Below are 14,386 nucleotides of genomic sequence, written 5' to 3' on the forward strand. Positions count from 1 at the left end.
AAAAAAGCAGGAAAAGGAGGGGCGGCAGGAAGGAGGAGGCCGGGCTCACAGCCCGGGGCGCTCGGGCGGCCGGTCCCAGGCGCGGGCTCGGGTCCCCGCCCAGCGCGCCGTCCGCCCCGGGGCTCCGGGGAGCAGCGCCGCCTCCGGGACTCAGGGCCCCGCGGCCGTCTCGAGCCCCCGCCCCGCCGCCCAGCAGCGCCCGGAGCCGGCCCCGCCGCGGCCGCCCCGTTCCCGGCCCGCGAGCTGCCCAGGGAGACGCAATCGAGCCCGCAGCACATCGATGCGCCGCCGCCCGCGCCGCTCCTGCTCCGGCTGCCGCTCCGCCGCCACCGCCCGGGGATCGTCCCGCTGAGCTGCGGCGCCCGTAGGTGAGCCCCGCGCCGCCCCGCCCCGCAGCCCTGCCCGCGCCCTCGTGCGCGGCCCGTTCGGCGCCCCAGCGACCCCAATCACCCAATCAATAATCAATTTCTTTCGCTCAGGACCGCGGGCAGGCCGGGCTCCCGGCGCGGTGCCCTTCTCGGGGCCGCCCCGGGGCGGGGGCTGGTTTGGGAAGACGAGTGCCTTCCCCGACCCGAACCGCCCTCGGGTCCGCGGGCGCGGGGGTGGGGGGCGCGGTGAGCTGGGGTGGGGGTCCGCAATTTCCCCAGTCTGGAGAGGAAACTTGCAGGCACCCCTCCTGCTGCGACCCCCCGGGACCGGCCCGGGAAAGTTTGCCGGGGAAAAAATCGGGGGAAGTGGTGGAGAGGGTCCCGGGGGAGGAGCCGGGTGGCGCGAGGTCTGAGAGCGCCCCCCACCCCCGCTCCCGCCCGCGGCTGCCTCCTCCCTAAGGGAGTCCCCGGGGGGCGCGGGCCCAAGCCGGGGGCTTTGGGCGCGACGGGCGAAGAGGAGTGCCGCCCGGGCGGGGGGCGAGGCCGGGCGGGAAGGGCTGGCGGGGTGGGGGGCGGGCGCCCCGGGACCGAATCGGCGGGGCTGGCGTGTGCGCACAGGGCGGGGGCGGACGGGCGGCATCCCCCCCCCCCCGGGCGGGGCGGGGGTCCTCGGCAGGCGGGCGCGCGGTGACACGACCATCTCCTTTTCCTTTAAGCTTGCCTGGTGCCGACGCCGCCGCGCCCGCCGCGCTGCGGGCAGAAGGCTGGACCGCCGAGCCCCGGGCCGCGGCGCGTCCCCCGATGCCGTGACCCCGGCCCGGGCCCGGGGCCGCTCCCGCGCTCCTCCTCCCAGGCCTCTCCCCGCCCCCCGGCCCCGAACCCCAGCTCCGCGTCTGGGGACCGGGCGGGGGGGCAGGGCCGCCGCTCGTCCCCGCCCCCTCCCCGGCCTCTGGAGCGATTTGTCAAACTTCCCATTCCGCCGGCAGCGCCCCCCCGCGCTCCTCCTCCCGCCCTCCCGCCCGCCCTCCCTCTTCCCTCCGCACGTTCGGGATCGCGGCGGAGCGCGGAGAGCCAGGGCGCAGCGGCATCCTGCGGGCGGCCGCTCTCGGGGAGGCTGAGAGCCGGCCCGCTCGCCCCCCGCCGGCCAGCCCCTCCCCCCGCTCCTGAGCCCGGCAGCGGCGGCGCGGCGGCGGCAGTCGCCGGAGGAGCATCATGCCGCGGAGGAAGCAGCAAGCGCCCCGGCGCGCAGCAGGTACGAGCCGCTTGATTTGCTCCTCTTCCTCTCCTCTCCCTGCTCTCCCGCCGGCCGCGGCCCGGCTCGTAGCCGCTCCTCTCACCGGCTGCGTGCGCCCGCCTCGCGGACCCGGCGCCCCCGGACGCCCGCTGCGCTCTGCCCTGTGCCGTCTCGCACCCACTTCGGGCACCCGGCGACCGGAGCTCTCCTCCGCTCTCTGGCTGCGGAGAGGAATGGGAAGGAGCCCTCTTCCGTGTCTTTCTGTGGGGGGCAGGCGGGGTCACCTGAGTTCCCTGGGACACCTTCCGTGTCCTCCCGTGGCCGGACGGCGAGAGACTGCCCGGTGTCTGCAGAGTGAAAGAGAGCGAGTGAGTGAGCGGTCCCCTTCGGCCACCTTACCAGTAATCCGATCGAGTCTTCCTGTATTGGGCCCAAACCGGGCCCAGCGGTGGGAACCAGAGCGCGCAGGGTCTGGGTATTGTCAGATGACTGTCAAGTCGGTGTTAGCTGCTGGCGGCCCCTTTACCCCGTTGGTTTTCCCTCACCCCCATCCTCCTTCCACTGCTTCTCCCACCCTCCTCTCCTCCTCTCGCACTTAGTTCTGGGATTGTGCTGAGTACTTCCCCCCCCTTTTTTTTTTTTGCCTGGAGTGTCAACTCCTGTTAAGACTAAGCTGTTTTTTTTTTTTTTCTTTTCTGGAAAAAGCATCATTGAAAACAAAACAAAACCCACACACATAACATCATTTTGCAATAATGTCAGTCGGGGGCACATTGCCTGGAAGAAGGGGTGCTGGCCCCTCGCCACCCTTGATTTGATGACTGATTGATCGCCTGTCATGCTGCTGCCTTTGATCTATTCATTCCCAATAAACATCAATAAATCACTGGCAATGGTGAGGCCAAGCTCTGTGACGTCACTAGGGCCCTGTCAGTGCAACTTGGGGATTTGGGGCAGATTGCTGAGAGGACCACATGTGGACGGGATGTATTTTGATATGAGTGACACACACATGTGCTGAGGTTCAGATGCTGCCTGATTGGGAGGGTTACGAGGAGGTTTACGTCTTTCCTTTTCTGTTCTGTTCTGTTCCTTCGGTGGAAGGAGGGAGAGCAGAGAGGAGGGTCAGGACTTGCCTGGTGCCCTTCGTGCTGCCCCTGTGTGCTGTGGCAACAGTGGGGTGGTGCTCACCGTCACCTCCCCCTGCCAGCTGTGGGGCCGTGGGGCCCACAGGTGGTCTGCACTCTGAGCCAGACTCCTTACACAGGGCACAGGGAAGGGATGCTCGTCTTTCTTCCCCCAGAAATGTACTTTCCTGTTAGTGTCTTAAGAAAATCTTAGAAGCAAACAGACTTGGTTTGGGGCATATAGTGCAGACTTTGCCCCTGGTGCTCAGCATTGCTCAAATTGAGGAACTTTGAACATCCCAGTACTGGCTGTAGGGAGGGTGTGCCACCTCCCCAGTCACCTCCTGGCTGTGCTTTTGGCCCATACCACCTTCTACTTTGAATTCCAAGCTCAAGAAGGAGCTTATCTGCCCAAAATAACCTCTAAGAGTTTGGAGGATTCCTTCACAGAGTTGGGCAGTAGGCGTGTCTTGGGCTTCTTCCAGTCCTGGAAATTTTTTCTTTTCTTTTTGGATGCACATTTTAAGGTATCTGTGTGCCTCAAATGAGCCATATGTGGTCACGTCTTTACATTTGGTTTAGAACTCTCTACGGCTGCTTCATCTTTTCTCTCCCACCTTGCCCATCTGACACTCTTATTTAATAACTTTCTGCTAAAAATATATGATAAGGAGGAAATGTACTTTTGTTTGTTGTTGTTGGTTGTTTTTAAAGCAACCTGTTCACTAATCTTTTTGCACCTTTTAAAAAGCCAGCCAGGACATCTCAGGTCAGTTAAGAAATATTCATTATATAAAAACTTGACTGCTCGACTAATAGGAGATGGAAGAATGGTTTTCCTCTATCAAATGACCCGTCAAAACGACTTTGTTTCATATTTGATTTAATTGTCTCTCTCCTGACAGGCACATTCATCAATAGCTTAATGGCGAATCAGAAGTTGGCAGCAGAGTGCTTTCTTTCTTTCCCATACCCTGGTTTTGGATTTACTTTATCAGAAGGCCTCTGCCTAATGGACGCTTGGAGGAGGGGTGGGGATGGCTGAGGGGTTACTTATTTAAGAAGCGTGCAGGGGAAAATACCCTCCACGGTGAGGCCGGTGGGATGGAGGCACAGGCCAGTAAGTGAGCTGTGAGCGTGCTTCTGTTTGTTTGTTTGGACGGACAAGAAACTTCCCATTCTTTTCCCCTTTTTTTAGTTCTCACAGCTGCAAGTTATGAGGCTCATGCCTGCTTTTGTGGCGTCCTGGGAGTGACGACAAATTGATTGCTTTGTACTGATAGAGAGTGGGGAAAAGAAAGATGTCTGCTGATTGGTAACTGGAAATCGAGTCGCCAACAACCTTGAGGATACTTGAGAATTCTTTTCCCCTCCAAACTGAAAGGTCCGCTCAGCCATAAAAAAAGAAAAGTTGTTTTGCCAGCTTCATTAGTGTTCACCTAATTAGCTGTAAACCTGATGGATCCCTGACAGCTTTAATGATTGGAGATGACAAGCTCGACGCAGTGTCATCCAGCAGAATTAGGTTTGCAGCTAGTTTGATGTAATCAACTTGATATTACACAGTCCTGCTGCCTTTAGTTGTGCATTAACTCAATTTTCTGCTGCAGGTGACAAATGGGCTTTGGTACCTGGATAATCATGTGATAGGAATTAGGGCCCTTTTAATGGTCTGGGGTAGAATAACAAGCACAAAGGCCTGGAGCCGGGGTGAGCGTGCAGACAGACACAGGTACGGCCTTTGCAGTGGCCGAAGGGAGCGCTGCTCCCCGGAAGGCCAGACAGACTCCACGGGCCCCTGTGGGTGCGGACGTCGGGATTTCAGGATTTTCTTTTTGAGACAGAAATTATGCGTGGCTCAGTGTCTTTCCTCAAAGGGAGGGAGAGATTTCCTCACCTGCTGCTGAACAGAAACCCGGGCAGGGGTGGCCTTGACCCGGGCGTGGAATGCCAAGTGCTGGCCAGATGTCGCTGCCGGGAGAAGCTCAGAGGAGCGGGGTGGGGAGGCCAGTGTCTTCCAGGCAAAGTGACCGTTCTCTCTTGCTTGAGTATGACTCTCTCCTGTGCGTAGTGTGTGTTTCTAAACAAGTATTTTTTTGTTGAAAATACAAAAAAAAAAAAATCAGAACAACACTTAATAGCAGATGACATTTTATCCATTCACATTCATTCATTTTCTGGAGGAAAATGCAAAATCATAAAAAGCCATAAAAAGCCTAAACTGAAAACAAATACGTATCCTCAGTGAACAACTTGCCACTGATCTTTGGAGTCTTACTTATTGGAAGAGAAGACTATTCCGTGGCGTCCTTAGAGGGTCACATCCCCAGGTGAGCCTTCAAGCATCTTGACTTTCGTGGAAGTGATCTGGCTCCCTTAGGGCCTGCTGCTATGACAGGTCACTGTGTGTCCCCAGGGAACAGGATGGCAAGGTGAAGGCGTTCATGCCAGTAGACGTGGCATACACCGGGTGGTGGCCTGCCTGAGGCTCCTCCCTGGGCCACACCGCTCCGGGAGCAGTCCCTTTCGCTCCTGGAAGGCCGTGGAGCACTCAGAGGGCACTTCGGCCTCTGCCTTGGGGACGTGTTTGCTCCCGGACCTGCCACTCGCTTCCCCTTTCGACAGGCATCCGACCCTCCAGCGAGTGACAACATGGCTGCTTTGGGTGTTCTGTGATCCCCCTCTCCTACAAAATGAGAGGAACAATGCAGATTTCAAAAAGGACAATCAAGAAGCTGAAGGAGAAAAACGAAAGGTCAGGAGGCAAGGATGTTGTCTTGGACACCCACCTAGGGGACAGAACCTTCCAGAATCAGCTGCTGTGCCCCCGTTATCTTGACAACCGTCAGTGAGGGCTTCAGTGCTCTCCAGGGCCACACTCGATTGTGAGCGGCTGATGTTGTCATTTTGTTCTCAGTTTTGCCTTGAGCGCACTCCTAAACGGCAGCGTGACACTCAATACCTGATGTATCAGCAGTTACCCCTAAATTGCCTCGTAAGTCTGCATTTTCCCTCTTTTTGCCAAAGATTGTTCTGTGAAGTGATTACAACGAGCGGTGACTGCTCAGGGCTGGGAGACAGGTGAGTTCCCAGCACTAAAACCCTTCCTTGCGCCCGCCCTCCACTTCGGGGGCCCCAGAGGGCTAGGTGCCTGGGTCTGGCCGTGTGTGCTCCCTGTCCCCCGGGCGTGGCCAGGGCTGCCGACCAACGCAGGCGGGCAGCAGAGAGAGGACGCGAGCCCGGCCCTGCACCACAGCCATGTTGGATCCAGTAACGTGAGCAGGTCACAGCCATTCCGCGTGCAGTCTGTGCAGCTTTCCTGCCGGCCTGTTTTATTCCTGCCTGTCACTGGACGAACTATAAAAATAGCTTTGGTCGTGTCGTTAACAAACAACAACTAGGCTGTGTGTCTCCCCATCTGTGTTAGTGCCGCGATATAGCCGGCCCTTCCCGGAGCCGGGCCGAGACCCGCCCTCAGCGTCACCCCTCAGCCCAGGCCAGGGCTGTCACTTCCCCGGGACCCACTCAGGTGCTCCTGTGTGTGTGTTTTAGTTATGCTCCAAATTGTGGTTTCTCTGTCTGAAGTTGAAAATGAAAGGTGAGTACAATGTATCGTATTTGGTAACAATGGTCTGGACTGGGACATCTACACAGATAACGTGCACTTGTAATTAGACTCAACAGACAGACAGTCATTTGTAAATTCTTTGACACATGCATAAAATAGTCATATGATAAGATAAGATGACAATTTTATGTTAGGTTGATAAAGTGTCCTGATACGTGCGTTTAAATGTCTGTAAGCCTGTTAAAACGTCCAGACAGATTAAGTCTAGTTTCCAGTATTTGCAGTTAGTCCTTAAATTAACTTTTAAATCCTACTAAACAATGACTATGACTATGGTTGTTTTTCTCCCTGCCTTCTGGAATTTTTACCTGAATGGGAAGGAATGGGTCTATACACTTGTTAGTGTTCTCTTATTTTTCAACATTTGCAAGCATTTATGTTAAACATGGAAGTAAAAATTCAGGTTACTGTTTGTGACAAGAAGAACGCTATGCATTCTTAGAAGGAAGAAACAGACAGTAGTAGAACATAATCTGCTTGTGACCACGGGCCTGGACAGCCGTCCTACTCTGGGTTAGGGCTCCTTGCTAGAAAGATGACATCGTGTCCTTGACCAAACACTGGCTGTTTTATAAGCCTGGTTTAAAAAGAAGACATTTCGAGCACACATACGTGATTTGATCAGCACAGATTCTTCGGTTTAATTACTTTCAATTCTGTAAACTACTTTTGTATTTCAACACGATGAGCCCAGGGGATGTATTAAGTGGGGAGAAAAGCCCTCTGTACAGGTCCCGTCACCTGGACTTTGCGACTATCTCCTCACATGGTTTTCTCAGACATGCAAAGGTGAGGCCCTTGAAGAATCATTTGAATTTGTTTGGGCTTAATGATAAATTATTAATTCATACTGTCAGGACACATGTTATTAATTATGACTGTGTTTTCTTCATCCACAACAGCTGCTGGGGAGACAGGGTCGGTTCAGTTGGTCTTTGGGGGGGGAGGGGGGCCAAGTCCAGGAACTCACACCTCCTGGTCGTACCCCTGCCCCCTTGCCTGGGGAATAAAGGACTGCAGGGGCGGAGTGAAGGGGACACAGAAAGTCTTCATTCTAGACCAGGGTGGGCACCGGCGAATGCTAACTAGTGTGCATTTTTAAAGCAGTAAGCCTGACTCCCAGTGCTCTGTGGTCCAGTGTTGGATTGGCTGCCCTCTCCATTCCCGCAGTGTCTCCCGTTTTCTTCCTCCTCTGCGGTAGACCAGAAGGTCATGTTTGCCAGTTGCTAGTAGCAGAGGGCAAAAATATTGTGGATGCTTGTTTGCTCCCCAAACCGGAACCCCTCCTTAAAGGAGAGCAAAGGCCTGTTTGGTAAGATACGTGAAATGACTCAAATCCATTTACTTCTGATTTTCTATCCCCATCATTAAATCTAGCCCTATGTATTCAGTTTCCTCTGGGTTCTTTGAGAAATGCATGTTGCATAAAATAGGCAATTTTTAATGAACAATTTAATGTAAATGGGTTTTGAATTTAAATTAATATTAATGAAGCCTTGAGTGAATTTGTTTTGCATACGTAAAGACTTGTAAGACTTCCACCCATGTGCTTTCTCCTTTATGTGGCAATGTTGGTTGTGTGGATTTATAACACTTACACTTAAAAATTAAATTGATTTTATATGTCCAATAGTGCCCGAATACTATTACGCAAAAGTGTGACTTCATTTAAAGAAAATATACCTCATTTCCTGTTAAACTTCTCTCCCAGCTCCCATGGCTGTTCTCTGTGCAGACTGCCGTTGGTTGGCATTGCTGCTAGGAAAACACACAGCGACAATGGTCCCTACAATCAGGACGCTTTCTCTTTGGCTTCCCTCTAATGCATTATGTATCCTGGGATGATGGCAATTCTGTAATTAATTCTGTTAGATGTAATTGCTATAATCACTTCGCTGTTACACATAATAAAGGTAATATGGTAAGCACATAAAAAATATAAACACCTTATTGTAGCACTGCTGCTAAAGTCTCTTCTCGCCAAGCCTGGCTCCTGGACGAGTGCTCTTCCTGTTCTTGGTCACCAGCGACAGTTCCTTCCAGCCGTGTTCATTGATATTCCAGAGGGCAGTCATTCATTGGAAAGGATGAGCCTTGGCTTGGAGGGATCTCCAAGCTGGTTGCCTAGGACTCTTAATGACCTTTTCCTGAAGGATGTGGCTAATTCAGGGGACAGGTGAACACGTCAGGGGTGGACATGGGGTGAGGTCCGAGTGTGGGGTGGGGGATGGGGGAAGAGGACGGGCTCAGGGGAAAGTGACAGCACAGGTTTTACATTGTGACATGTGACTATGGAAAGTGCCGTGTGTGTGAGTGACACAGAGCACACCAGCATGTGCTTATGGGGAACCAGAGAAAGCCACCTCTGTGACGGTGCAATAAGGGAGATCAGGACGGAATGGCTGCCTAGTTACCCGATTCTGCACCTTTCCGGGGGAGCCTGGGGACCAGGGAGCTGGCTGGTGTCCTGTCTAAAACCCCAGTCATGTGTGAGGCCCCGCCCCCAGCTTCACTGTGCCTCCCTCCCTTGGATCCAGGCTGCCCGGAGGACATCAGAGAAGTTTGCCTGGGACCCCAGCCCACAGTCCTCAGGGGACGCTTCCAAACACGTGTGAATGGTCCTTTGCCGGTGCAGCTCCCAAAAGGTGGAGGGTGTGATGGGAGAGGCAGCTGGTCTCCGAGTCCTCTCGCCGTGTGCACCCTGGAGGCACCGCACACCGGCGTCTCTGTGGTCCTGACGTCTCATGACCCAGAGTTGGCCTGACAGTCCGCGTGTGATTCTCCACATTTATATTTTATTTTTCAGTGTCTTTTAAGTGACAAAGTACATAAGCCAGTCGTACCCGGACATAAAACAGGAGAAAATGTATGTTCAGAAGCAGGTATCAGAGGCTTTTTGGAGAAAGGAAAGGTGTTTTAAGACGGTGGACAGTGACAGCAGTGACGCCCAGAGCCCCGGGAGCTGGGTCTGGCCCTGGCTTTAGTGAACCTGGGGCTCCAGCCTGCCAGGGGAGTGGGGCAGCCTGGGGTCTGGGCCCTGGGCCTGGGCTGCAGCCGGCAGCCACCCGCTCTCCTGCCATGTCTCCCCGCTGGTTTTGATGGCGAGGATGATAAAAGGTCTGAGAACTCCGTGGGCCCCTGTAATCAGGGCCAGCGCTGACATCCTTCTCAAGTTTGACAGCTCCTTCCTTTTCTCTCCTCACCGCCAAGCCTTTCTCACTGGCCGCCCCGCCCTCCGCTCCCCGCCCTCCCTCCCTGCGCCCGCCCACCCCTTCCCTCCCTCTCCTTTCTGTCTCTCTTGTTTCATGTTCTTGATCAGCCTCACATGCTGGGAATTATTTTTTTTCGGGCGGGAGGGGGAGTGTTGCTTTAGGTTTGTGGGTTGGGCAGGTGTGAGAGGAAGTCTGTGTTTTTTTTTTTTTTTTTGTACTGTAGGCCTGTTGCTAATTAATGTTCCTCCATAAGATTCTGTCGGAGTTGAGTAATGTTTTTGATCTTTATGCCTGATAACTGCATACTTAATGAGATTTCAAAGCTGTGGGTGCAGCTCCCTACAATTATTGACAGATGCCTTTTCTTTGCCATTGGGTTCAGCTTCATAAATCCTGCTGCCATAATGAGGTTCAGCGCTGCCACCCTGGCAGTGAGCTAATGAAAGGGGGAGGGCGCAGCGGCTCACGGCTGTCTCACACATTTTTTCCCTTTAAAATTTACTATGCAGATGTCAAGCTGCGGAATGATTACTTCAAACATGCTAATTTTTATCTAGCTTTTGTGTCAGCCCTTTGCCATTAACAAATAAATAAATAAAAGGACTAACCTTAGTCCACTTAATTTCTTTTTGTTTTTCTAAGTCACATTTTTAATAACCCGTGGTGTGTGACTACTGGGGACTCTGACACACGCGTGGCCTTTTGCAGGTACCCAGTGGCAGAACCTTTTTTTTTTTCTTTTTCTTTTTTTTTTTTTTTTTTTTTTTTTTTTTTTTTTTGGCCCTGGGAAGGGCAGGGAGGATAAAGTAGCTTTCCCCAGGCCTCCCATCAGCCTGCCCTAAGTATGCACTTGAAACGGCCGGGAGAGGATTCATTTCAGAGTTCTGAGCAGATCCTGGTGGGGGAGAGCTGCACCGTGCCAAAGAGTCGATTTCCTTTTCAGCAGAGTCATACATCACTGACCCACCCTTCCCTCCTGACAGAATGACATATGTCATTTATCATATGGGCCCCAGCCAGACAACAGGGACGGAGGGAAGCCCAGTCCCTGTGGTGCTATCTTCTCCTCCGGCACAGTCCCCTGGGCCTGCAGGGAGAGAGGGAGAGGGAGGAGAGAGGAGAAGCAGGGCCCAGGAGAGACCAGGCAGCTTGGGGCGGGTGGCTGCCGGGTGTGTGGCCTGGTGGGCGCGAGATTGGCAGAGCCACGAAGAAGTCTGTGCTTTCATATTATCTGCTAAAGCACACTGCTCAGCCTTTGACGCATTTCTGACTCTCCCCTTTCCATTCCTTTCCTCTTTCCTTTTCTTTTTTCCCATTAGTAGTCAATGAAAAAGAACCCCAGGGCTGACAGGTATCATTCAAGTCGCCTAGCTTGTGAGGGGTGGTATAAACGGCTCTCAGGCTCCTAGCTTCACATGATTCAAACATGCGTTGTTGGAGATGGATGTTCCTTAAAAAAGATTGATGGTGGATGCCGGGCTTAGGGTGCCATTTATCATTTTGAATATTATTTAGACTTGCCGTGTAAACCTGTAACTTGAGAGCTGGATGAGCTGGGCCAGGGTAGGGGCGTGTGTGTGTGTGTGTGTGTGAGTGTGTGTGTGAGTGTGAGTGTGTGTGTGCTTGCATCGATTGGCCTTGGGTTCTCATTGCTGCTGACCAGCCACAAGCTCTTCCATTTACAATAGAGAAGACACCCCCCCCCCAAAAAAAACGGGCGGGGGGAGGTTTTAAGTTTGAATAATTTCCAAGGACATAGGAAGAAAAATGAAGTATTTGTGATTTACACTAAAGCCAACCGGCACCTTCTCTCTGTCTCCGTCTCCCTCTCCCCTCCCTCGCTTTCCCGACACAGCCAGTCACGTAGGAAACATTAAAATATAAACAGAGCTGTACTTTCCAAAGCCAGGACCCTTGTCTGATTTTTAAAAACTCTGTGACATGCTTTAAAAAAAATCTGTATCTGAACAGCTTAGCACAATATAACTATTCAGAAAATACTGGTTGGCTTGGTTAGCAGTGTGAGAATAGACTTCCACGTTTCAGGAGTATTTCAGATAAAAAATGATCTTTTGTGGCTTTCTGCCGCTGCTCTCCGCAGCCTCCTCCCCTCCTGCGTCTGCGCCCTGTCCGGCTCCGTGGCCCCAGCAGACCCCGCCAGGACTTGTGTGGACAGCTGTTTCCAGGCCCCGCCAACTAATCACTTCTGGGTCTTTTGCACCCTGAGCTCTGCTCCAGGACACCCCCACCTACTGGAAGCTCTCGGGGATGCAGGCTGGCTCACCGATGGAGCCCCCAGCTGCCCGGAGGACCAACACCAGGTTGGCCTTGCCGCCTGTTTCCCGGTGGAAAATGGGGACGGGGACTGCTGGCTTCTGGCCTGCCCCCCACCCCCGCTAGAAGCCCTGATAGGCAGATTTAATTGTGAGGCATTCTAGTAAAGATGTGACTTCATCTGGGGCCGCTAATTAGATTTAGGGCTTCTTGTATGACTTGCAGTGTGGACATTAATTTTAAAAAATGACAGGACGGAAAGTTAGACTGGGGTAGTTTTTATCTACACAGATGAGAGAATAGAACTTGTGGGATGGCTGAACGTTCATATCTTGCTGCTTCTTGAACAAACTTTTCCCCAACCAGTAAAGACGGGCGTGTGGCTGCCTCACCCACCAGTCCTGGCAGCTTAGTGTGTCTGTGTGTTCCGAGTGTCGCTGGCCTGACACTGCGCACGGATGACCCGGGCGCACAGTTCTGTGTGGCCCACTGCGGTCTCGTCCCGCTCGGGCAGAAGCAGATTTATATGCTGTGTTGGTGCCTGCAATCGCATTTGACTACAAAACGATAGTATCATGTCTCCCTGAGACTTCATGGAAGAAAGCAAAACTTTGATCCTCTGCCCTTGCACTTGGGCAGTGCTGGAGGTAATTGGAGTACAAGTACCAATTTGCAGGAACAATTGTAAACACCTTTGATACAAATGGCACCGTCCATTTTTACTGATTAGAAAAACTTCCCTATTAATAGGTGGAAAGTCCATTCCAGGTATAATTGGTGAGGACCTGAGTGCACTCATGGGAAGAAACCTTGTTTTGTTTTTTGTTCGCTTTTCTTCTTATCCCCTTCTCTCAGTTTTATGGCTGGAGACATGATTTATTGCAGCCATCCATCTTGGGGGCTCATCCATCACACCCCGGTTGCTAGGAGATCGTAGCAGCAGCTGTTTGCTCTGAATCAGACAGAAAAGTTGTCAATCATCAAAGGCAGGTGAATAGCATTAGAAACACGCTATTGTCAGACGGAATAATTAATCAAAGAGAGAAAAGATAATTAAAAAGATATGACCCTTGCAAGTACTTGCTCTGGGTTGCCTGGAAAAAAAAAAAAAAGGAAAGAAAGAAAGAAAGAAAAACTGCCTGGTCTTTTCTAGACACTTAAGCAGCTGAGGGCTGATAAAATATGCACTCTGCAGCACATAGTTTTTAATTAATTGAAAAAGGTTCAACATTCAAAGACGATACTGGAGAAAAGTCCGATATGAGCAGAAGTAATATTTATTGTTTGCATGAAGGGCTTGACACGGAGCTCTAACTTCCTGTCACAAATCTGCGGCTCCCCAGGCTGGAGCAGGCCAAGGCTGGGGTCTTCAGGTGGCCACAGCAGCCCTGGGTCTGCCCTGGCTCCCCGGCCATCCCGTAAGCCTATTCAGGAGAGTTTCAGACCCCGCTAACCTGGGCTCCATGGCCTCCCACACTTGTGGGTCTGGAAAAACTGAATTCCTCAGATCACGAGAATTTGCTTTTTAAATGAAGGTGGGAGGCTTGAGAAGCATGCCATGACGTCCACCTTTGGGGTCCACAGAGAGAGCGCTGTGTCACTTTACCTGTCTGGGAACCCTTTAGGCCTCCAGGGGACTTTGCAGTCCGTCTCCCTGTGGCCCCATAAAGCACCGCCGCGACTCGCGTCCTCACTGGTTACCGGGCATCACTGTTTGCAAAGACCCCCAGTTATAACCTAGAAACAATTTGGGGTGCCCCTTTCACTCTCAAAAATATTCATAGATTGGGAAGTTCATCCTTGTCTTTTCTGAACCTAAAATGTTCTGGAGAAATTGGAAAACGTATTAAAGACTAGATAGAAAGTGGCATATCTGCAGTTGCTTTTCAGTTAAATATGCTACAAGCCCTGAAACAGATCCACTCTTTTATTTTTGGATACTATGCTTGATTTTCACACCGTTCTCTTCCCAAAGAATAGCAGGGCTTCTAAAATTAGCAGGAGGAAGAAAGGCCTGGATGTTAGAATTCGGAAGAAGGAAGAAAGCAACACTTTTTTTAGTTGGGACACCGTTCTCAGAGTGCGGCAGGTTGGGTCACTGGGAACCCCATCCCTCAGCTGCCCCTCCATGGTGGCAGTGGGGACTCTGCCCAGCATCCCGGGGGGTCCCAGGCACGTGCCTCAGGTGTGATGTCCACCTCCCCCACAGTGTGCTGGGAGTCCACTAGGGGTGAGAGAGAGAGATAGATAGATAGAGAGAGAGAGAGAGAGAGAGAGATACTCAGATAAGAAAAAACACCTGCCTGGCTGGCGGGAGCCCTCAGAGAGGTCTCACCTGGCCAGGTGGCTAGAGGAAGTATTCTTGTTCAGAACCTGACCTCCAGCAAATGAATGACTTTGACTTCAGGCTACTCCTTGGGTCCCTGGGTGTCCCCTTCTGAGCTCTCCAGGTCCCACTGGGGGTCTACTGATGATGTAGCAGTCATTGAAGCCCCACATTTTCTTGGGCAGTGCCTGATAGGCACTGTAGGACGGCCAGCGAG

At 52.6% G+C, this 14,386-nt stretch overlaps 1 protein-coding gene across 2 annotated transcripts in view; it reads left to right on the forward strand.

Annotated features, from left to right (window-relative positions):
* Nucleotides 1-332: 332 nt before the first annotated feature.
* The window catches only part of TSHZ3 (teashirt zinc finger homeobox 3), a 69,602-nt gene continuing 55,548 nt past the window's right edge, over nt 333-14,386 (forward strand). The window contains exon 1 of one of the 2 annotated variants that reach the window (XM_033129453.1): nt 333-368. Coding sequence is in view for 1 of the 2 variants with exons in the window: in XM_033129452.1 (XP_032985343.1) it covers nt 1,581-1,620 (40 nt within the window). In the remaining variant the exon portion in view is untranslated. Of the gene's footprint in view, nt 369-1,436; nt 1,621-14,386 lie in introns of those variants that run through there. The other variant, XM_033129452.1, reaches the window with a different exon arrangement.

Source organism: Rhinolophus ferrumequinum, chromosome 15 (assembly GCF_004115265.2).
Source record: "Rhinolophus ferrumequinum isolate MPI-CBG mRhiFer1 chromosome 15, mRhiFer1_v1.p, whole genome shotgun sequence".
Classification (NCBI taxonomy): Eukaryota; Metazoa; Chordata; class Mammalia; order Chiroptera; family Rhinolophidae; genus Rhinolophus; species Rhinolophus ferrumequinum.